General features: G+C 54.4%; 2 protein-coding genes across 2 annotated transcripts; both read right to left on the reverse strand.

The window, feature by feature from the left end:
• Positions 1 to 6651: 6651 nt before the first annotated feature.
• GJB4 (gap junction protein beta 4) lies at positions 6652 to 7439 on the reverse strand. The gene is given in 2 exon segments (XM_004286861.3): positions 6652 to 7136; positions 7139 to 7439. Coding segments are annotated over 2 exon segments (786 nt in total).
• A 2809-nt stretch (positions 7440 to 10248) lies between these two features.
• On the reverse strand, positions 10249 to 13606 carry GJB5 (gap junction protein beta 5). The gene is made up of 2 exons (XM_004266489.3): positions 13467 to 13606; positions 10249 to 11440 (listed from the first exon to the last, which is right to left on the reverse strand). The coding sequence occupies exon 2, from the start codon at positions 11414 to 11416 to the stop codon at positions 10595 to 10597; it is 822 nt and encodes a 273-aa protein (XP_004266537.1). The 5' UTR covers positions 11417 to 11440; positions 13467 to 13606; the 3' UTR covers positions 10249 to 10594.
• Positions 13607 to 24469: the final 10863 nt, after the last annotated feature.

A 24469-nucleotide genomic window follows, 5' to 3' on the forward strand; every position in this document is an offset into this window, starting at 1 on the left:
GAGCACTGGCAGCAGAAGTCAGAGCAAAGACACCGAGGTGGGAGAAGGCTGGTGTGTGTGCACGCGTGGGGGTGGGGGGTGGGCGGGGGAGAGCCGGGTGATGGTGGTGGAGGGGTGCGTGCGAGAAGGGGAGGGGTGGGCTTAGGAAGATGAGTTTGGAGAGGTAACCAGGGCCTAACCAGGTAGGGACTTGCGGGCATGGCAAAGAGTTTATCTTCATGTTTTACAGCCCTGATGGGAAGTCACTTGGAGGGTTTTAAGCAAGGGAGTGAATTGGCCTGATTTACATGATAGAAAGATCTCTCAGGCTGCCACCTGGAGGAGGAATTGAAGAGGAGCAAGAGTGGGGGCAGGGAGTCAACCGCAGGTATCCAGTGTTCATCGAGGTGGCACTTGGAGATGGTAGGAAGGGAATGGACTTTGAGCATATTTTGGAATTATATCCAACTTGACTCACTAATGGTGTGGATGTGATTATGCGGAAAGAGACATCTAGGTGTTTGAATCGAGCAGCTGGGTGGACAGGAATGACATCTTCCAAGGTGGAGAAGACCAAGAGGAAGCATAAATCTGTTCTCTGTTGCGGGATTAAGAGTTCTATTTTGGGTGACCAACGGGAAGTTGGATGCATGAGTCTAACACTCATGGGAGTGGTTAGGTCTGAACTTAAAAATGTGAGCGTCAGCAGCTTATAGATGATTTTATGGATGACTCTGGACAAGATCACAGAGGGGAAGTGTAGATAGAGGAGAAAAGAGGGTAGAGAACTGGCCCCTGGGGCATCCTGCGTTCAGAGATCAGCAAGAGGAAGAGGAATCCATGGAGGTCAAGAAAGACCCGTCAGTGAGGTGGATTCAGGAGAGGGTGCTCCCCGGGAGCCAAGGGAAGGTGGTGTTTAAGGAGGGAGCTCTCAACACCCAAATGTTGCTGACGGGGTTAAGATGAGGATGACCAGTGGATCTGACAATGTGTCGGCCATTCGTGACCTTGACAAGAGCAGTCCTGACTGCAGTGGTTAAAGTGGTGAGGAAGTGGAGCTGTCGAGTGTAGACAACTTTTAGAGGATTTTGGTTTTTTTGTAAACAGGGTAGTAGCTGGAGAAGGATGTGATGTCAAGAGGGAATTTTAAAGAAGAGAGAGAGAGACTTCCCTGGTGGCGCAGGGGTTAAGAATCCACCTTCCAATGTAGGTGACGTGAGTTCGATCCCCGGTTGGGGAACTAAGATGCCACATGCCACAGGGCAGCTAAGCCCATGTGCTACAATCAAGACCCAACACAGCCAAAAATAAATAAACAAATATTAGAAAATAAAAATAAAAAAAGAGAGAGAGGAAAACCTTATAGGATATATTTATAGAACGGAATCGTGATGCAGTGGAGGTGAGAGGTGATGGCGTCCAGTGCCCACATACAGTTGGGGGCGGGGGTACCAGGAGCAGGGATGCTTCATCCATGTTATCCGGGAGAAGGCAGAGTGAAGGGGCACTCATGCCAGGAGGCTGGCAGACTTGGTGGTAGGGGATAAGTTAGTGCTTGCCTACTGCTTCTATTGCCCAATGGCACAGGATGCCTGGCTCTCGGCTGAAATGGGGGATTAGGAGAATGGGGGCTGGAGGTTTGGGGAAAGAGAAGGTATGATAGAGTTATCTTGGAGAATAGAGTTAAAGTTTTAGGAAAACGTAGAATTTCTTAGAGATGCTGAGTGCCCACTTGATCTCTGTGGCTAGAAGTTGCACCTGAAACCAGCCGGTCCAGTGGTATTATTCTCCTGGTGTTCTGGAACAGGGGCCACATGAAGAGTTGGGTTTAATTGAAATTAGGGTCTTGCCTGGGGAGTGATGATAGAAGCACAGAAAGGCAAGGGAGTGAGGATAACTACGAGTCGGCAATGACATGGGGGCCCATGGACTCTAAGCTGGGGAAGGAGGGAAGGTGGGGATATGAAGGGGGTGACGGACATTGAGGTAATGGGGTTATTGACTAATAGATGGGGCAGAAGGACTGCTGGAGTGGTAACGAGAGAGAGTGAGCTACACAGATAGGAGGTTGTGCAGCTCTCGGTACACACAGGGTCTAGGGTGTGAGCACACATGTGGACAGGTTCAATGGGTGGAGAAAAAGATTGTTGGAAACAAGGAAGTCCAGGAACTGAGAGGTCAAGGTTTGGGGTATGAAGTCACCAAGAATGATAATAAGTGTCTTAGTAGCGAGCCAGGGTTATAAGGCAGTCCATGAATGAGAGGGGATAACCAGGTATCTTATTTGTGTCTCAGTCTAATTCGTCTGAAACGGAAGTTATCAGAAGTTATCAGGTGGAAGTTATCACACCTGCTCCTCCACTTGGTAAACGGCACCACCACCCAGAGCCAGAAACCCGGGAGTCACTTTGATTCCTCTCTCTACCTGATCCCCACACCCAACCAAGTCACCAAATCATTTCGATTCTATCTCGTAAGCGTCTCTTAAATCCAGCTACTTCTTTCCATCACCACTGTGCGCACCCTAGTTGAGTCCACTGTTGTTTCTCACTTGGACTATTGTGTCAGGCTCTAAACAGAGAGCCCTGCCTCGGCCCCTCCACACTGTGACCAGACGCTGTGAAATTAGATCGTGTCGCTTCTGTACGAAGTCTCCCCAGTGACTTTTCATTGTTCTTAGGATAAAGTCCAAAATCATTAATGGAGATTTCCAAAGAAAGCACTGTATGATCCAGCCCCTGTCTACTTCGGCCCGACTCCTACCATGAGCCCTCCTGGGTTGCTTCCTGTCCTTGGCATCAGGTTTGCTCTCCTTTCTAGGCTTTTCATATACTCTCCCCTCTGCCTGGAATCCCCTCCCCTCTTTGCTTGGCAGAATCCTCCTCTTTCTCTAGATGTCAGCTTAAGAAGTCCCAGGGAAGCTTTTCCTGGGTGCCCGGATGTTGGCTCCTCCTCCCCCTCCCCAGCACCCCCTGCTTCCCCAGGTGTCAGGAGTTCAGCCGCCATCCTCTTCATAGCATGTAAGCTCCACGAGGTCAGGGACTGTGCCTGATTCTTCCCAGATAAATCCTGTGCACCTGGCACGGGGCTTGTCACATAAAAGTGAACAATAAATATTCACTGACCTGAATTGGATGGAAGATTCTAGAGGTGGAGCAGTTGTGGGGGAAGACAAGGTCCGGGGTGTGGTCCTACAAGTGGGTAGCTAAATGGAGTGGAGGAGGAGGTCACAGGACACGAGGACGGCATGGAATGAAGAGGGCAGAGTGACGCATGGGTGGTCCCCGCAGCCCTGGGCCGTGAGAGAATACCAGAAGACTACGAGTCACGTGCTCAAGTCTTCAATGAACGAGGAGAAGTAGGTGCAGCCATGGGGGTGGGTGGAGGGTTGGGGGGAAAGATGGCAGGGCCTAAGAGGGAAGAGTTTTCAAGAAGATGGAGGTGGAATGTCAGAGCGTGGTGGCCTCAGGCCGGTCAGATGGTGTTTGGTCTCCACCTGGCTCAGTTGGCTCAGGACTTGAGACTTCCGGGAATAGTGCCCACGAAGAGGGCTGGCGTGGGAGTAGTCAAGGTCCTAGGATGCTCTCGCCCTGTGTTGGACCCAGCAGCAGCCCCTGGAATGGGAAGCCTGGAATCTCAGAGGGTGTTGCCTGTGGCTTGTCTGCTGTCCTGCATGCGGGAGCTGCCTTGGGCTGAGCAGCTGGGGGCCGTCTGGTTCTGAACTGGTTGAGAGGGCCACCATGTTCCCCAGGGTTGGGTGGTCACAGCTTGGCAGTGGGGGCCACCTTGTTTCTTGAGGTCGGGAGTTCAGCGGATGGTATTGGTGCCCTGCACATGTCCCCTTTCCTGGGGGACATCCACTCATGGCTTATAGCTGCCCCTGGAGAATTGACCTTGACTGAGTGGGAGCCACCTACCCCTCCTGCCAGCCCTCCTGCTTGGGGTGAAACCAATGACTGACGGCTATGGGAGTTCCTAAGCCTGATGCCCTTTCCTCCGGGGGGACAACGCTGGGATGGGACTTATGATCCAAATGCCCTTCACCCCATGGGGATCAATCAGGTTAAGGCTGAGTTTCCCTGAACACACACCCTGCTCAGCTCCTCCCCCTTGCCATCCTGCTTCCTCTGTTCCTTCCTTACATGCACACAAATTCCTGCCACGGGCTCTGCTTCCAGGGACCCTGACCTAGGATGCGGTGGCTCTCTGATCTTGTTCAATAATCAGGGGTGGGCTTGGAGGCTCTCCAGGGATCATGGGGGACACAGCCCCCCACAGATTCAGCTTATTTCTGCGGGCTTGGAAGGTCCCCTTCCCTCTTTAGGCCAAAGTTTCCTCACCTATAAAAACCTTTAGGCTGTGTGGAGGTACCAGAAATGGAATGACCAGTTTCCCCAAAGCTTCCCTCTTGGGAAGGATGCTGATAGCTGATAAGCACCCACAAATGGTGCTTAATAACTATTTTTAGATGAACAAATAAAAGAATGAATGAAGGTGCCCACATGTGAACTGAAGTTTTTAAACTATTGGGTGGGAGACTGAGTCAACCAAAGATATGTAATATGGACTTATTCAGTGTATCTGCATAACGCCATTCCGTTCAGACCTAAGCTTCCTGCCGCTGTGCCCTCACTGTATGATGGGGGTGGATACCTTGGGAAGAAGTACCAAGTTCCCCTGGAAAGCTGAAGAGGCTGGCACGATGTTCCTTCTTTCGAATTCTAGCTCCCCAACAATGAAGTTGATTAAGGGATGTATACTACCTATGAAATGGTGTCTCCTAAATGATTTAGTATCTATCAGCTCCAGTAACAATAAAGAATAATTGCTGAATACCTTAAAAAAACAAACAAACAACCTTTAGGCTGGATTAGTTAAAACAACAAAACACAAGCAAGGAAACACCATGCTGAACTCCCTGGGCTAGGTGTGGTGGAGGATTCAGATTCAGATAAACGAGACACGGTCCCTTCTGTCAAGCAGCTCATCGCCCCTTCACTCATTTAACAAACTTTTATTGAAGGCAGCAGGGAGCTGGATGACTCATCGTCCTGTGCGTGAAGGGCTTACAGACTCACGCGGAGAGGACCCCTCCAATTCGGGGAGAATGACAGAGGTACAGGCGAGGCTGGCGCACGAAGAATGTGGTTGAGGCTGTCCCTGGGGTTTCAGGAAGCGTCCTAGCGGAGGGAGGAAGGGCATTCCAGCAGAGGGAACAGCATGTCCAAAAGCTCCCGGCACGACCCAGCGTGATGTGTCTGGTTGGAGGTCCGCAAGCCCTTTGGTGTGTTATGATGGTATGAGGAGGGTGGGGGTGAGGCTGGGGAGGTCAGCGGGGCCAGGTAGAGGGCAATGGGGGTGGTGGCCATGCTGGAAAGACTGTCAAAGCAGGAGGAATGATGTGGTCAGATTCGTACACAACTGCTCTGTCCCCGTAGAGGAGGGCAGATGGGAGAGGCCCAGTGGGAGGTGGTCAGGCTGTGGGGTGGGAGAGGAGAGGTAGATTCAGGAAACATTTAGGGGTTGAAATTAGTGGGATTTGGTGCTGTACTGGGAGGTGGGGTGTGAGGGGCTGGGAGATGGGGTGTAGATGAGGATGTCAGGCTAGCTCCTGGCTTAGACAATTGGGCGGATGGCAGTCTTATTCATGGCGGGGGGGTGGTGATCCTTGAGGAGGGCAGGTTTGGGGAAGATGACGTGGTCAGTTTGGGGGTTGCCGAGTGGGACATGCCTGGGGGTCTCCCAGATGGTTGTCCCATGAGCCATTTGTGTGTGTTCTGGGACTCAGGGCAAGTCTAGGCTGGTTTTGGCCGTTGTCAAGGTCTGAGTGGTGTGTATAGGGGAGGATGAGGGATTGTGTAGCCAGTAAAGAGAAGGGAAGTTCCTCATCCTTGAGGATCTGTGAGGGGCCCGTTAGCTTGGATGCTGTCCGTGGGTCCCTGGCCTGTGGGCGTGGGCCTCCTAGACACACTGGCAGACTGCCCATCCGGGACGTGCTCTCGGCACTGCCCCATGCACAGCAGGCCTGCCTCTCCTACCCTCCAAGGGACTTACCTCTGGGGACCTGTGCTGGGCAGGGTTCGGGAGGCCGGAATGGGGGAGCCATGTGCACTCATCTGAGTGACACTCACTGAGAACCAACTCATGCTGGCACAGGGTCTCCTGGGGTCCCTCCCCTCCTGTTTTGACCAGCTGGTTGCAGAGTCCAGAGACGCCTGGGTCAGCCTCTGGGCTTCCCACCATGTCCTGGGGGCATGCTCTGTGTGTGGTGTGGGTGTGTGAGTGTGGTGTGCCTGTGTGTGTGTGTGTGTGTGATGGGTAAACCTGGATCTGAGGTTCCAGGGCTCAGAGGCCCACTGAGCGGTCTTGGCCTTCTCTCCAAGGTCCATTGTGAACCCCCCTGCTTTCCTTCCCATCACTCCCTCCCTGGTCTGCAAAACACTGAGAAAATCATATTTATTAAGGGTTTGACATACCCTATCACCATATATAAAATCCCCTCCAGCCATCAACCTTCCTGCCCTGGGGCTGAGGACCCAGAGACCAATTTGCTTCCCAGCATTAGCCTCTGGGTGGGTCTCCTGAGCTCCACACCCATGTTCCTCACCTGCCCTGCCGTGGCCTTAGGGAGCAGGCAGAGGCTCTGGTGGTCTCAGCTGCTGACCTCACCGGTTATGGATACCCACCCGCATCCACTGTACTTGACCCAGCCTTCATTAGGACAGAGTTCCCATCCTGGGGGTGCTCCCCCTGGGAGAGGGCATACGGTGGGCATGTCTCGGGCAGGTGAGTCCAGCGCTGAGACCCCCGGCATCTGGAGCCACGGGTCCCCAGGCACCTCTTGCCCACCGGGTGGGTGACCTCACTGAGGTTGAGCATGGCTGCGGCCACCATGAAGTGCGTGAAGACCTTCTTCCCCGCGGGCCGGGAGGTGTAGCAGTCCGCAGTGCGGGGGCCTGGCGACTCGGAGCAGGCCACCACGTGGGGCATGTCATGGTCCTGGTAGAGGCGCTGAAAGATGTAGAGGAAGCCAGAGTCAACGGCCGCCTTGAGGAGGAGACTCAGCAGGTCTGTCCACCAGAGCCCGCCCCGCTTCTTGTCCAGGTTGTTGTATAGGGATGGGACGTCGGGCCCGTGCTTCAGGCGGTGCTTCCGCTGCGCTCCTGGCGGTAGACCACACGCATGACCACGAGCAGTGAGGGACACATGACCAGCATGAGCTGCAGGGCCCAGAGGCGCACGGGGGACACAGGGAACAACTCATTGTAGCAGACGTTGGCGCAGCCCGGCTGGCGGGTGTTGCAGATGAAGCCCTTTTGCTCATCATCCCACAGCTTCTCGGCCGCCACCACGTACACCAGCACGCGGAAGATGAAGACCACGGACAGCCAGATGCGGCCCAGTGCCGTGGAGTACTTGTTCACCCCATTCAGGACGCCCCGCAGGAATGCCCAGTTCATGCTGACTGTGGCCTTTGTTCCTCGTGTGGATGATCTAGACCAGGGGGTCCCAAGGCCTAGGAGAACCGGAAAGTGGGAACCTTCATTAAGGGTGTGACTGGCAAACCATTTCACGACCACCGTATCATCATGTCCACACTGGCAATGACTCGGTGGGGTAAGGATTGCCATTGTCCCCAATTCACGGGGGAGTAAGCTAAGGCCCAGAGAGGAACACGCCCAAGGCCCACGGCTGGAAGTGGCAGAGCTGGTCTTGAACTTCCATCTTCCAAAATCAGGGCATATTTTATTCTACAAAGTAATAGATACATGTGACGGGTAATCATCCTGCATGATGTGCCCACCAACCTCATGGACTCCAGCCTTCAGGCCTGCGGCGTCACGTGATTTCTAAAGAAATAGTAACAAAGTGTGGGTTGGACGATCTGCTCTCCCATCAGCCCCCAGGGCTGGACCCGGCAGGACGGGAGTGATGTGCATCTTTTTTTCTTGGCCGCATGGCATAGCGTGCAGAGCTTCTCCTACCAGGGATCGAACCCGTGCCGCCTGCAGTGGCAGCATGGAGTCTTAACCACTGGACCGCCAGGGAAATCTGAGGGATGTGTATTTTTATCCTTCAACTTTCTCCAACTGAGCGCCAGCATGAGCCAGGCCCTGTGCCTGGTGGGCAGACCCCGGAGTGATATCCATCCTCATCCTCCTCTCCGGCTCCAGGAGGTCCCCCACCCTGACATTCCCTTCCAAATGAAACAGGCTCTTTGGAACCATGGTGGCTTGGTATCATCCTGCCACTCCTTCTTCTGGTGCTGGGCCTGAGGGCTGACTGTCCTGACCACAGTGGGTTCCTCTGGAATTCCAACAATTCCAGCCTTTGGGAGGGATTGGGGAAGGGACAGAGCTAAGATTGTGGCATGGTCCTCCCCCCACCATCTACCTTTTCTTTCAGGGACATCTCCCTTCTCCGTCTGCTCAGTGGCTGTTTGCTGCCCACACAGGCCATTGTTTCATTCAGGCTGTGTCCTGCGTGCTCCATCCTCCACACCCCTTACCTGCAGTGACATCGTTTTCCACCTCTGGCCCTGGGCCCTCCCCTATCCCTGACTCAGGCATCAGCATCTTCAAACCTTGTGCCTCTGGGACATTTTCTGAGCCTCCTCCTCCATCGTTTATGGAAGAAGGCCTCACCGGTACTTAAATGGTCTGTTCACCTGTTTTCCGTGCCAGACTGTCAGCTTCTGGAGGGCAGCCTCCGCATATCATTCGTCTCTGGTTCCCCAGGACTCAGCACTGAGCCTGGCCCAGTGAACACACAATAGACATTTGCTAAACCCAGTCGAAACCCCACTTCTTCCTCATCCCTCCTCTTATTTATCTCTTCTCTAGTCTTCTGTCCTCCCTTTGGTCTGGCAGGACATTCGTTCCCCTCCTTGGGGCTTCCCTGGGGTTTCTCCAGAGATCCTCCGTCCCCCCTTCTCCTCCCTGAAGTCTGGCCCACAGCCCGAGGTCCCCTGGGGATCGTCAGCCCATCCCTGCCTCCCAGCCCAGCCTCCTTCCCGATTTGGTCCTCACCTTTCTTGGGTCTAGCAGCCAGTCTCCTGTCCCTGGGCTGGTCTGTCTGCCCATCTGCCTGAGGGCCTCCTGGAGGCAGCTTTTGTTCCTCACTCCCCTGCTGGGGGAGCTTTCTGAGCCAGTGAACCAAATGAGAGCGATCGGGTGGGCAGGCAGGTAGGCGGGCGGGCTTGCTGGGCACACGTTCAGAGCAAACACCTGTGTCTCTTCTCCCCTGGCCCACGCCTTCTCTGCAGCTTGGCCAGGCATGGCTGGGTCTGGCTCCCCGTGCTGGCAGGGACACTGCCCGAGCAGGCGCAGGAGCCTGGTAGCCTCGTGTTCGGGACCTGGTTGGCACCAGATGGCATTGTCCCTGTCCCCCTCCCATTGCCCTATTGCCCCCGTCCCCCTGTCCCCAGGCCTCTCTCCTACCTTTTCTCTGGAAGCCTGGTTCTGAGGCCCTCAGCAGCTGACATCTATGGATCTATGATCCAGTCCAGGATTGCATTCTACCCTGGCAGGGCATTTCTGGGGACTAGAGCTTGGGCTGCTGGTGAGTTGTGTAGGGCGTGGGAGGGCCTGCCTATGGTTTCTCTGGACAAGGGCACGTCTGCCCTGGTGGAGACAAGGAATGCAGGTCGCAACATGAAATGCACAGCCTCCCTGTCCAGCCTCTATGGGCCTGGGTTTCCAGGGAAGTCGGAGTGTGACCCAGTGGGGGCTGCAGAGAGGCCTTGGGCCTGGAACAGTGAACGTTAATGTGCAGCCAGGGAGGGGCTCCTTTGCCTCATTTCCCACAAGCATTTATAGAGCACTTCCTAACACCAGTGACTAATGCTTATGTGGCCTTTTTACAGCCGGCTAACCCCATCCGCAGTCGTGAGCTCATCCAGACTCACGACCCCACCAGCTCAGCATTGTTAACCCATTTTGGAGAGGAGCTGTAGTCGCTTTCTTAGAGTTCCACTGGAACTTGTGTTCAAATGCAGTGTTACGACTCAAAAGTCCATTAACTTTCCACCGAGACACGCGGTTCCCCATGTAATTAAGCTCCATTCTCTTTGCAGACAACCCATGGGCCTAAAACTGTAACTGGGGATAAAGGCTAGACTTGAGCATGAGCAAGGGACATGACACCCACAGGAGTGCTGGGGGCGCTCTTACCTGGCTAGATCAAGTGCAGCCCTTTGCAGGGGCAGAGATGTTGACCCCATGACCTGATAAGGCTCACAAAGGTCGAAGGATCAAAGGTCACCTTGAATCAGTGAATGAATTGACTTTTATTAAGCCCTGACCGTGGGCACCACACACTGAAGGCATGTGCACATCCATTCTCGTATTAAGCCCCTCCTCACAGCGGCAGCCCTGTTGGGGGGCGCCTCATCATCTCCGTTGTACACAAAAGGAAGCCGAGGTTCAGCTCCGAGGGGTAACTTGCCCAAGGCCACACGGCTGGGGTAGGTGGCAGGAGCTGGGGAAAAGGGATCTGAACCCAGGTCGTCGGACCCTCCCTCTTGCCTGTCCCCACTCCCCGCACAGCGCTCCCACCCCCAAGGCTGCACCTTGGCTGCCGGGTCCTTCCAACCCAGGCCTGACCAGGCAGCCCCTCACAGGATGGTTTTATTCACGTGGTCTCGAGGGTGGTCTGGTGAGAGAGGAGGGGGAGCGTCTGAGCCCAGAAAGGTGAGGTCGCCCAAGCGGAGGTCGTCCTGTTTGGAGGAAGCAGTGGCCCAGTTCCGGCGGTGGCCCAGGCCCGTGGCCCGGGCTTTCCTCACCAGCAGGCACTCCCGGTACCTCTTGTTCACTAGGTAGGCCAGCTCCACCAGGTTGAGCACGATGCAAACGACGGCCATGATCACCATGAAGAGAGTGAAGATGTTCTTCTCCGTGGGCTTGGAGATGAAGCAGTCCACCGTATTGGGACACGGAGCCACGTGGCACCTGACCACGCGAGGGAGGGTGTATTTGGGGTAGAACGAGTGGAACACGTAGAGGAAGGCGGCATCCACGCCGGCCTTGAACACCAGGCTGCAGACGTACGTCCACCAGAGCCCGCCCCGCTTCTTGCCGGGGTCCGGGTAGAGGCGCCCGCCGTTCTTCCCTGCTGCCTCTTGGTGCTTCTTCTCCTGGGCCTCGCGGTAGGCCACGTGCATGACCACGAGCAGCGAGGGGCATGTGACCAGGATGAGCTGCAGGGCCCAGAGGCGCACGTGGGACACGGGGAAGAACTCGTCGAAGCAGACGTTGGAGCAGCCCGGCTGGCGGGTGTCACAGTCGAAGTCCTTGTGGTCATCACTCCACACGCGCTCGGCCGTCACCAGGTACACCAGCACGCGGAAGATGAAGACCAGGGACAGCCAGATGCGCCCGAAGGCTGTGGAGTACTTGTTGACCCCGCTCAGGAGCCCCTCGAAGATCCCCCAGTTCATGGTGGCCCCGGGCGTCGGCTGCTACTGCAGGGAGAGGATGACTGTCATTTCCCAAGTTTATAGAACGCTCACGCTCAGCACCTTATAAGACAGTGTCACTGGATTGGATCCTCCCAGCCACGGCGGAGCTAGGTTCTATTATCGTCCCCTTTACAGCTGAGGGAAACTGAGGTTCAGAGGGGTTGTGCAGGGTCACACACGATTAGGTGCAGAGCTGGGCCTTGAGCACAGGTCATTCAGCCCAGAACCCAACTCTTCCCCATAGCAGTGGGTGAAGGCGGGTCCGGGGAGCCACTCGTCCTCCCAGGTCTTAAGGAGGTGGGACATGCTGACTTCCCTCTCTCTCCCAACCATGGCCCTCCTCCTCAGCGAGTCAGACCTGGGGATGACTTCTCCTTTCCTTTCTGAGCTAGGCTGTCTCCCCTTAGACAGCTTCCTCCCAAGGGGAACCCGCTCTTTGCCTTTTACTTGGTTTGGGGGATGGGGCTAGAGAGGAGGCTGGAACCTTGTCCCCAAACTCCCGTCTGGTGTAACACCATAAATATCCAGTCAGTGTCCTGCTCACGTGCGGCTCACTTGAAGCAAGGCCAATGGCAATGCAGCTGAAACAAAAGCGATGATTCTCTTGATATTGATACAATAGGCTTCGTAGAGTAGCCTGATATTCCTGTGCTTCCCAAACTGGTGTTCCATGGAACCCTGCTCAATAGGCTGGCAACAGAAGCAGCAAGAGAAAAGGATTCTCTTCTGTGTTCAAGAAAAGTAGTCAAGCACTATGTTCAGTGCACAGTTAAATAGGTCCCTTTACTTGACCATGCTAATAAATTCACATTATGAATCTCCCAAAGGAGGACAGAATATGCAGCATTGCACCAACTCCTTTGACTGTAGAACCCTTTTTTGTCATCTTGTAGAACAGCCTTGTCAAGACACCGAAATGGGAAATGCTGCTCTGGTCAGTTCTGCTGGCGAGTTTGGTGTGAACACACAGGAATCAGATTTACCTCCAATTAGGGAATGTGACTATGGTTCAGAGTGAGGGGCGCCCACGACCTCTCTTGCAATTCCTCTGTCTGGCTCCTGGGGGCGGTCCACTGAGACCTGTGCACGGTGGTCTTACCCTACTGGGCTCCCTGGGACCTCAGGGAGCCTGTCTGCACAGCCTGTTGCTCTAAGGGGTTAGTGCTGGTCTAGCCCAAAGGTGACTGTGCTGTCCTGACCCCCCCGCCCCCTCCACCAGCTGCATGATCCACTGCAGATGGGCAGGGTAGTGATAAAAGCCAGCATTTATCGGGTGTTTATGCAGCGCCAGCACTGTTCTGAGCACTTTGCATGAATCAGTACAGCAACTGTATAAAAGGGTATATGTTTTATTCCCAATTTACAGATGAGGAAAGTGGAGCACAGAGAGGTTTGCTCATAGTTACACAGCTGGTAAGCGGCAGAGCTGGGATTTGAACCCAGGCAGGCTGGCTTCAGAGCCCACACTCTGGGCCTGGGCCCCTTTCCTTGGGTTTCGGGAAGCTGCCTGCTGTGTCCACTCCCTCCTCCACCAGGTGAATCCCCAGTAGGGGAGGCTGGGGGTGACTCTGCTCCCTGCCCTGTCTCTCCACTGTCCTGTCTACATAAGAATGTGGGCCCCCGCTCTGAATCATCCGCTTGTCTTTGCTCAGTCCTGCTTAAGGTGGGTGGAACTCCTGGCAGCTTCTCAGAGAACACCCAAGGAGGCTCTAGCCCAGGGGTGCTCCGCCCAGCCCAACCTGGGGTTGGCGGGGTTTTGCAGGCCCAGGCAGAGCTGCCCCATCTGCTTAGCTCCTGGCCCCTCTGGGAGCCCCTCTCCCACTCAGTCCCTGGCTCCCACCTCTGCTCAGCTGGGGAGAAAGGGGAAAAACTCAGAGCAGAGGAGGGGGGGGGGGCCATCTTCATTCCTCCACCATCAGGACGCAGGGCGGCCTTGTGTTCAGGCCACTCCCCCGACACTCCACCAGAGAAGTCTCCCCCTTCCAGGTGTGCTGAGGGGCAGAGCACATCTGGACACAGATGGCCTTACCTGAGTGGCTACTCCTCAGGGCTCTCTGGGTACCGGCTCCTGGCTGCCAGCCGTCGAACTCAGCAGGCAGCGGCAACTCATGTCAGAACCAGGGAGAGTGTCTGGGGAAGCCCGTTCCTAGGACAGAGCCTGCACATTTCGGCAGGCAGCCTGGGTGTGCCGCCGGCCAGGAGGAGGAGCTGCACCAGGCACTGCCACTGGCTGGGCCCCAGCCTCCCCAGACTGCCTCTGATGAGGCCAAGGAAATTTAGGGGTTCCCTCCTCCCAGGGGCTGGGCCCCAAATCCTGGCATCCTCTTGGGGACAACCACAGGTCCACTCTGAGTCCCCGCTTGTCTTCCCATCCCTGGCCTTGTGTGGAAGAAGCCGAGGCCTGACCTGGCTTCTTATCCTTTCCAGAAATTCCCACTGCCACTTCTTGGGACTCTATGGGCCGCTCCAGACGCTCCTCCCTGTCTAGTTGCTGCTCAGTGGCCTTCTGTTCTCACAGCTTCAGTTACCTTTGGAAATGCCATGAGTCCCAAATTCTCTCTCCAGCCCAAATGCTTTTGCCCATCAATAGTCCCGACCTGGATGCCCTTCCTTCACCTTTCTCCTCACCTGGCCTACTCCTCCAAGAAGCCTTCCCTGACTGTGCAGCCCCAGGTGGCTTAGGGCCCCATCTCGGGGCTTCCACTGCCCTCAGCCTCCACACTCTCATCAGACTGTATTGGAATAGTTGATTTTAATTGAATTTGCTCCAGGGACCCGCCTGTTGAATGAGCAAATCAGTTCCCATGAACGGACATTTTTAGGGGCTTGTCGTGAGCACAACATAACACGGATCAGCCCCTGACCCCCAGGAACTCACCAGCTTGACCTTAATTACCAGTTGATAAGTCTAGTACCAGCTGCATAGCCTCTCATGATGGCGAAGAGCTTGTGGAACAGTTTCTGGGCCCAGCTTCCCATTGCTGCTGGAATCTAGTTCAGTCTTTGCACCCCAACACTGAGTATCTGAGGCGTTGTACGGAAAGCCACCCTCTCCCCTGCACACACAGCCCCACTCCTCCCCGAACACGTACACCAAGCTCCTCCCCAACCCTTTCATGGCTGACTGCCCTTCACCATCTACCCCGACCCCGAGGGGCTGCCCCCTACCCCCATACCAGACACATCAGCCCTTCCATCAGCCCGTGTTTTGAATTCAAGAATCATTGCTGAGACACGGCTGTGTGCCAGGTGCTGTGTTTGGGGCTGGACTACACAGATAAAGACAGGAGCAGAAGAGGTTGTCAGGGTCTCCCACCCCGGGGCAGGCACACAGATAGGGTCCCAGAGACACAGAGATGTAAGAAGGACGTTGAGGGTGAGTTCCAGCAGAAGGGACTTGGGGTCCCTTGGAGTGGATGAGTCCTGTCCAGAGTAGGTGCCTCCCTGTCTAATGGGTGAGGCAGAAGAAGGAGCTGCCTTAAGGCAGGGGAGATCTGCATCTGGAGCTCATACACCCCTACGTCTGGGCCCACACCCCTGCATCTGGAATCTCACAGCCCTGGATTTGAATCTCACCTCTGGTTCCTTCAGATCTGGGGACTTTCCCTGTTTCTCGGATGTACAATGAGACATTTTGTGCCTGTGAGGGGTGTCCTGTGAGGACAGTGAGAGCGATGCAGGGCGGTGCCTGAGTGCAGGCTGCGTGGCCTGAATCCGGCTCTGCCTCTTCCTCTCCGTGTGGTGCCAGTTTCCTATCCGTGCAGTGGGACAATAGCATTGCCTACCTCGTAGGGTTGGCGCACAGATTAGCCCAGCCAATAGAGACACAGTGCCAGAACAGTGCCCGGCACAAAGGAAGCGCTTTCTACCACTGCCTCTGATGTATGTGAACTGCCCGTACACACCTGGCACGTGGTGGGTACCCCAAATGACTTCCTCCCCCCTTCCCTGTTCATCTCTTCTCTCTGAGATGTAAGGAAGGCAGAGAAAGGAGGGGGAGACAGACTACTCGCCAGAGGTAATCTCATGTGGATGGATGATGTCTTTGGGTTAAAAAGGCAAAACCCGGGTCAGGCAGTGACGGTTGGGGAGTGGGGAGGGCAGGCAGGAGGTGCCCCGGGAGGGTTTCTCATTAGTGCCTGGTCGCAGCCTGTTGGTCTAATTAGCTTCTAAGATGCCCTTTATCAGCAGGTCACACGGGGCCTGAATTCAATGGACGGTGTGTCCAAGAGCCACAAACACCGCAGGTCTACAGCGAGCGTGGCACATCCCACATGCACACACTCTTACACCCAGGCCACACTATGGGCATGATGCTACACACTTGTGGGGCAGTGCTGGGCCCTGAGTGCCTAGTATGGGGCCTGTTAGGTACCACGTTAGGCCTCTGTTTACGTTTTTGGAATGAATGATGTATGAAATATACACACCCTGCAAAGAGAGTCACACATATCTGTCCCCCTCCACGTTCTTCCTCCAAATGATTGCCAAGTACAGGAGACAGGAGACACATGAATGGATCGGGTACAACGTTGTGAGAAGAGCTATAAGAGACATATAACAGAGAGGGGAGTGTCAAGTTCTGCCAGAGGGAGACCCAGACAAAGTGACATTTAAGCTGGGTCTTGAAGGATGTGTAGGAGTTCACCAAGAGGAGATGAGGAGGACAGGCCTTTGAGGCAGAAGGCATAGAGTGTGCAGTGAAGGATGATGGAAGAGCTTTGGAGAGTGGGCTGGAGGAGGCAGCAGTGGGGGCACTAAAAAGCAAGGACATTCTGGACCATGAAAGATCTGGAACACTGTGTTAAGGGGCTTGGATTGATCTTGTGTGCAGAGGGAGACCTGGGGGAAGGAAGGAGGCTATGTGGTCAGATTGGTACAGTCAATTCTCATTCTTCATGGTAGTTAGTTCTGTAAGTCACCACAAACACTGAATTAGCAAATCTTGAAACTTTGCCAGTAGGGGAAATACAGGGTTCGGTTCCTGCGGGCCTCTGGTTACAGCATTTTCATCAACTGATCAATACGTAACCTTGTTCTACGTGTGTTTCTCTTGAAAGACACCTTAATTATATATAGTGTTGAATCATTAATGTTGAACTCAATGGCCAACAGTGCTATTACTTACTCCTGAACGAAGCTCATCTTTCTATCCTCTTTTGTTTTGGCCCCGGCATGTGGGATCTCAGGGATTCAGGGATTGAACCCGTGCCCCCTGCCGTGGAAGCAAGGAGTCTTAACCACTGGACTGCCAGGGAAGTCCCCCTGAACAAAGCTCATCTAACACGTATTTTCTCCCTAAGGCCCATCACAACCTTCCTATGCTTGGGAACACCAGACAGTACTTCAGTGCTACGCTTGGGGGCCAGTTTAAACAGCAGAATCACCTTCCACAAGCACAAAAATGCAAAAAAGGGGTACTAAAGCAACCTCCAGTGGGGCACCTGTTTACAGTATCAGCTGAAACAAGAAGAACAAGCAACCCCTTGTTTAACCTCAGCTGGGAATGTGCATATCGGTGACTCAAGTGTTTTGCTGCTCTGTGCGTGTCCACGGATGACAGCGAAAGCACTGCAAGTATTGATTTTGGGGTTAAACAAATAAATTTTAGTGACTAGACAAACTCACCCATATGGAATCTGTGAATAATGAGGATTGATGGTATGTTTAGAAAGCTCCCGCTCTTCGAAGGAAGAGGCATGCGAGACCAGTAAAAAAATTACTGCAATGATTTGGGGAAGAGATGAGCCAGAGGGGTGGATTTGGGAAATAGCTGTCAGATACAACTGGCAGTGTTTGGACTCTGAGTGGATGCAGGGAAGGAGGCAGGAGGAAGACCCAGGAGGGCGCCCAGTTTGCTAGTTTTGGTGGTTTGGCAGGTGGTGGGTCTCCTGATGGAAGGAAGGAATACGGGAGGAGAGCAGGTTGCTTGGGGGGGAGGGGAGGGGCAGGTGAGGGGGAGTTCTTCCCAGATGTTTGGGAGTTAGTTCAATGTTCCATGTGCTGAATGGGAGAGTGTGGAGGACAGCTGTGTGGATTGTCCGTAGCCAGCAGCTGGCAGCAACAGCTGGGCATGTACTTTGGGGGTTCTCAGCCCCAAGGGGGTGGTGGGAGCCGCTGTCGGAGTGGACGAGGTGACTTTGGGAGAGTGTGCGGAGTGAGAAGAGAAGATGGTCCAGGCAGAGCTCGGGGGAGCACTGATGTCTAGGAAGCAGGCAAGAAAGATGCTTGTGGAGGAGAAAGCACAGTAAGGGACAGGGAAACCAGGGCGGGCAGGGGAGGAAACCCAGCGGTAGAGAGGCCGGTCAGGTCCCTGGGGACTTTTGCCCGAGTGATTTCTGCAGAGTGATGGGGACAGAAGCCAGAGAGCCGTGGGTGGCACGTTTTCAGGAAGCTGACAAGCGAGGTAGAAAGGCGGGGGATCAGAGCTGGAGAAGGGTTCGCTTCTTCTGGGGAGATGGGGACAGACACATCGAAGGAGCTGCTGGAGAGCCATCTGACCTGCAGTTAGATCTTGTTTTATATCTGCCACCCTATCCCTTCCCCACTCTGCTCTTTCCTGGTTCCCTGGCCTCTACTGGGCTGTCTCTGTCCCCCTAGTTTTCAGCCCAGGTACTCCTGGCTCTTGTCACCACCTCCAACATGTTCTTCTGGCTCAGGCTGAGCCCTGCCTGTTCTACCTGTTCATGGGTGTGGGGTGGGTGAGAGTTGGAGTCTTTTCTGGAGACTAGCCGTCCCCCCAGGCTCCCTTCTGAATGCAGAGGGCAGAGGACAGCACAGGCATCAGGGCCCGATACCCCACCAGTTACCCATCAAAACTACTGTTCCCAAAGGCAAGTAAACTTTTGGTCTTGGACGAACAAGCTAGGTTGCCCTGTGAGGCCAAGGTGGTGTCCGTTCACTGTTCTCAGGAGAGGTGGGAAGGCTGGACAATGGGGTAATAGTATCAGCTTCGTCACCGGGCGCCGCCCCTGTGCCAGAAACCGTGCCAAATGCTCTACGCGCATCCTGTATGTAACACTCCCTGCTCTCACCTTGCCCCTCTCTAAGCAGTTGTCCACACAAGCAGAGGCATCTTTGGAAAACACAAATCATATTAAAACAATCTGTTCCGGGTCTTTCAGAGGCCCCCCATTGTCTTGAAAAAAAACTCCGGTTGCTAATATGTCCTATAAAGTCCTGCATGACCTGGCCTCTGCCAGCCTTTGTTTCCAGTCTCTTTCCTTCCGTTTTTGTGCTCCAGCACAGTGGCCTTCTTTCACTTTCTAGAACGGAGGAGTCTCTTTCCCACCTCAGGGCCTTTGCACATGACTCAATGCTCTTTCCTCATTTTCTTTGAGCTAGCTACCGTCAAGTTCCAGATATCAATTTATTTTTTTATTATTATTTTAAAAATAAATTTATTTATTTATTTTTGGCTGCGTTGGGTCTTCATTGCTGCACACGGACTTTCTCTAGCTGAGGCGAGCGGGGGCTACTCTTCGTTGTGGTGCGCAGGCTTCTCATTGCGGTGGCTTCTCTTGCTGTGGAGCACGGGCTCTAGGCGTGCGGGCTCCGTAGTTGTGTCTCACGGGCTTAGTTGCTCTGCAGCATGTGGGATCTCCCCGGACCAGGGCTCGAGCCCGCGTGTCCTGCATTGGCAGGAGGATTCTTAACCACTGAGCCACCAGGGAAGTCCCTCTGGATATCAGTTTAAATGTCACTTTCAGGAAAGCCGTTCTTAACCCCTGAAACTAGGTCAGGTTCTTTGTTATCTATTCTCTTTGCATGTGCTTCTCCTTTGTATCCCTGTCACAACTGCATTCCTAGAGTTATGGGTGTGCTTGTGTGTTTAATGTCCTCTCCTCCTTTAGACTGTAATCTTCAAGAGGACCAGGCCCAGAGGTCAGGCCATGGGAATCATGCTCGCTGCTCCGTCTCCACCATCTGGCACAGCACCTGGCATGTAGTAGGTGCTTTATGAGTATTCGGAGATGAACGGATGAATGATTCTGTTTATCGAAAGTAAAAAAGCCAAGAGCACCGCCAAATCCTTGGGCACAAGGGTACTGAAGTGAAACTGTTTTGAGAGCCTGGGCTCTGGAGCTTGGCTGCCTGAATTCCCACCCCAGCAATCCTGCTTACCGGCTGTGCAGCCCTGCACAAGTTTTTAGCCTCTCTGGGCCTCAGTTTCACATGGAACATAGGGACTACGCTAGAACCTACCTCATAGGATCGTTGTAAGGCTCAGATGAATAAAAATATGTAAAATATATACACCTGGTACCTAATAAACATGTAATAAATGCTGGCTGCCGTAATTCTCAGCCAGGACTGCTATCTGGGAGTGAGACTGAGCTGATGCTGATTTCTGTCCCCGATGACTTGGACATGTCTTTGGGAGAGCCCGTCTCAGCTCCGCTGAGGGGAAATGCGGGGAGAGGTAAACAGCCGTGTGGGCCTGAGCAGTCCAATCCTTCTCCGTCACTGGAAGGACACGAGATGCTGCAGATAGGATTCCTGCCCTCCAGATGCCTAGAGGGGGGTGGGGGAGACCCCGTCACGTAGGTTCTGGGGGAAGAGCCGGACCCAGCCGCCGGGAGAGCTTCCTCTGCTGCTGACCTGCGTCTGCTGTGAGGCCTGGGCTGGCTTTAGCCAGACAGCCTGCTCCTTTGCTGGAGAAGCTTTGCTTTCTCCTGGAAAGAGTTGTGAGTTCCCATCCCTGGCGAGACTTCACGGCTATGCTTTTGCAGAACGAGGGGAGTTGTGGGATGGCAGGAGTCTAGGAAGGGTGGGAGACAGGCGCGGCAGAGAGGAAGCAGAGCTGGGAAGGGGAGAGAGCTGGGTCACAGACAGAGCCAGCACAGACCCGGGCTCAAGTCCCCTTCTGCTCCCTAGCCGCATGTCCTTGACCAAGCCAAGTTTTCTTTCTGAGACTCAGGGTCATTCCTGTACCCGGGGGTGACGGCTGATGTGGAGGAAAGTGATGGAGAGGAAAAGTGTGGTGGGTCATGGCTGGCACGGCCAGCCCCCATTCCTCTACTTCCCTGCTCTGCAGGCTATAACTCTCTGGTTGCTTGGGTGGACATTCTTATTTTTTATTTTATTTTTTTTTAGATATTAGATTTTAATTAATTAATTAATAATATTGGCTGCACCGCGCAGCATGCGGGGGGATCTTGGTTCCCTGACCAGGGATCGAACCCGTGTCCCCTGCAGTGGAAGCACGGAGTCTTAACCACTGGACCGCCAGGGAACTCCCAACGTTCTTATTTTATCTTCCTGGGGCCCCAGGTGGGCACATAGCCACGCTGTTCCCCTGGGGCCCTAGGCCCACCCCCAGTTCTGCCTATGCTCCTGTGCTCAGCCCGAGGGGGCTGGAGCTGGCCTCGCCCCTTGGCCTCTCTCTACTATTTCTGTGGCTCTGGGCGGATTGAGTCACGGCAGCAGTGAGACCCACTGTCCCTGAGGCTGGGGGCCCAATGCTTCCGTAGCTCCCCATCCCTCCAGCCAGGCCCAAATCACCGGGGGCTCTGCTGTCTCTGGGCAGCTTGCGCAGCCTCCTCTGCAGAGGGTTCGGAGGCCGATGTACAGTTCTTGCAGCTTTGGCCGCTGGCCACCACATTCTCTGCTGCTGGCATTCCAGGGCCAGGGACCTCCCTGTGGGCTCTGGCCTGGGTGCTCAGCACCTCTGCTCAGTCACGGTCTAGTGTGGGGACCACATGGCTTATTGCAAACAATTGGGCAGATCTGGGTTTTAAACTTTGTTCCATCAAGCGGTGAGTACAGGTGGCGGGTGCTGTCAGAACCCAGCCCACGTCTCCTTGGCCTGTTCTGCTTTGGTGGTTGAGGGGACCTATGTAAAACATGGTGATTTACAGGAGGTGGGCTCAGTGCCCAGTGGCCGGCACCTGCCACTAGGCCGGCCGGGGCTCTCTGGGCTTCTGGGGTCTCTCTGCCCGTGAATGGGGCAGCCTGGAAGTGCCAGGGAATTGCCACCTCACGGGGGGGCAGCCTTCAGCCAATGCCTTACGGAAGTTAGGGCATGATTCCTCCAGGCTCCTCCCCCTTGGGCTGAGATAACTGTGAGGTCCACATCCTAGTCTTTCCCAGACTGAGTTCAATCCCCAGCAGGACTGAGCTCAGTTGTCCAGAGAAACTCACTCAATTACATACCTTCACCAGCTTCCTTCCCTTCTCTGCCTCACTCCCCATTCTCATGCCCATATTTCCTGGGATCACCTCCCAAATAAGCAACTTGTTTGCAAACCCGTGTCTCAGGCTTGCCTTTTGGGAGAGCCCAAACTAAGACATCTGTTGTTGAACAAGCAGCAGCCTCACTTCCTGTGCGGTTCCCCCATCCTTAGGCTAACCAGCCTCACAAGCTTGCTCTCCTGTAGACTGTCGATTGGCCCAGGGGTGAGGTTGGCCCCAAACCGATCTCATCAGTCACACTTACCTTGTCAGTTGATCAACCCAAAGTGACAGTGTAACCCACGCTGATCTGCCAGAGGGCCTTCCCTGGGACTTCAGAATATGCGCAGGGACGAGTCCGTTGATGATAAACGCTGGACCAGCTGGTGTTCTGCCGTTTGGAAATGCTGCTCGGCTGGATGAGATAATGATCCTGGGACAGAGCGGGAAGCAGAGATGAAGAGCAAGCGAGTGCTTGGAAGATGTTTGCGTCTCCGGCTCCGTTTATCTTTGGAACCCAGTGTTGTTTCCCCACTGCACGGTCCCTCTGCCCGAGTCTGTTTAATTTAGGTTTCTGTCGCTCGCAACCAAGGATACTCTGTGTGACCCTGGGTTTGCCATTTAATGGAGCCTGGTGCATGGTAGGTGTTTGATAAGTATCTGTTGACTGATGTACACTCTCTGGACCCCATTTTCCTCATTTGCATGTTAGGGTCAATAATACTTTATAGGTTGTCGGAAATATAAGTTAGACAGTGAAAGGGCAGGGGCTTTGAAGTGTTGGACCTAAGCAGAGAGCTCCCTTCTGCCCAGAAGGCCAGGAATGGGGGGACCCAGGGAGGGGAGGCACCTTGGATGAGGGGTGCAGAGCCCTGCCGGGGTCTGTGGATGGACAGGGCCTGGCGGCTGCTGGCCAGTGAGGGCCGCGTGGAGATGATGATGACGATCGGGGTAGAGTGGGAGGAACGGCCGGGAGTGACTTTTGTTTTTTCCTTTTGAGAGAATCGATAAGCAGGGCAGAGAAGGGAATTAATGTTTATTGACTCTCTGTTATGCGCGGGCACTGGGTCCAACTCCTTGCACACTTCAGAGAGTACAGACTGGTGACCTGGAGGCAAATGTTTTGTTTGGCCTTCATGGGGCTTAAAGAAACATTTCAATTAATTGCCAACATATACATATCTGGAGATTCCACATGAAAAGCTGGTTGGGGGCCGCTCTTGAAAACTTGGAAGTTCTAGCAACACGGGGCCCACATTCCCTGTGGCATCAATAGCTAGAGTGACGAACAGCTGCCCCCTTCTGATGAGGCATCTGCTCTCTAGTTTGCACTGACCCCTCCCGGCCTCTTCCCTCATGCATGGGACTTGCCTGGCCCTGTAGTCATCTGAGATGGTCATTCTGGGCGTTTTCTCAACAGCCCTGCAAGGTGGGTACCCTTAGCCCCATTTTACAGATGATCAGACTGAGGGTCAGAAGTGAAGTCATCTGCTCCAGGTCACACAGTTAGGAAATGATACAGCTGGGATTGTAGCTCAGTTCTTACCGACCCCAAAGTTCATTCTCCTGGCAAAAAACAGGGAGTGTTTGGCTGCAGGTAGAGAGGGGAAGGAGGAGTAAGAGAGGTTTGGGATCAGTGAGTGGGAAGAAGAGGTGCCACGGATGAAGCAGGGAGACTGGAGGGAAGATGATATAGTCAGACCCGGGCATTGCCAGTTTGAAGGGACCCCAGGCTATCCTGAGGAAGGGGTCTGTTCCCAGGTGACTTTTAGGATGCGGAAGCTGGTGCTGGTGTCTGTGGTAAACAGAGAAATGGGTGGTTATGGAGGCTTAGCCGAGGGGAGTGAGGCAAGACTGATGTCAGGTGTATGATTGAGAGCCGGGGTGGCAGGTGCTTCGGGACATCAGGAGGAGGAGGGTAGGGTTGGGGGAAGTAGGGGGGGATGGTGTGTCCTGGTTTGGAGGTTTCAGGGCCAGTGGAATGTACACGGGGAGGTGTCCCGGGGACAGTTGGCCAAACAAGGCTGGAACATAGGAGAGCTCCAGGCTGGAGATAATGGTCTAGAGATTAAGCTGTGATGTCCAGGGCAGACAAAGGGCCCAGGTGGGGGTTGGGAGTTGAGGGGACGGGGTAGGGAAGGGGATAGGGGGGTGGGGTGTCACGACCATAGTATTTGGTGGAGGTTGGAGGGATGCCCCCATTCACTTTCTCTGACCTTCTGCCCCTCCTCACCCAGCGGGCTTCTCCATAATCAGCTTCCCTGGGGACGTTTGAGGGAAATGGACGAACGTGAGGCAGGCAGGGAAGGAGGGAGGAAGAACTGGTTATCACTTCCCCTCGGCTCCAAGTGGATAAGTACACAGCTCTTTGAGCTCCAGGACTGGGCCAGGCAGCAATCCATACAGACAGCCTCTCAAAATTAATGGGACTCCAAGGGGTTTGAGATGGGGGGAGGGCCAAGGCTGGGAGAGGCTGAGGGGAGATGAACTGGAGACAGAAAGACACTGCTTCTGACAGAGAGAGCCCGCAACGCAGGGTATGAAAGAGAGATGGAGAGAAAGGGAAGGAAAGAGCAAGGAAACCGAAGCCCAGAGAGGTTAAGTCACCTGCTCAGAGTCACACAGCGCTGAGGTGAAGCTGGGCTTGGGCTGGTCGGTCTGTCTGCTTCCAGAATGCCTCGTCTTTGCTTACTTTGTGGTTCTGCCTTTGCCTTCACTGGGAAGTCATGGGGAAATGGGCCTGTAGGAACCCCTTTGGCTTCTGGAGATGGTGAAAGAGGAAAAGGGGGCAGGCACTACTTGTCCCTCCAGGCTGGCTCAGACTGAGACCCTCCCCTGCAGGAACTAAGGGCAAGGCGT

Source organism: Orcinus orca, chromosome 1, assembly GCF_937001465.1.
Source record: "Orcinus orca chromosome 1, mOrcOrc1.1, whole genome shotgun sequence".
NCBI classification, from domain to species: Eukaryota; Metazoa; Chordata; class Mammalia; order Artiodactyla; family Delphinidae; genus Orcinus; species Orcinus orca.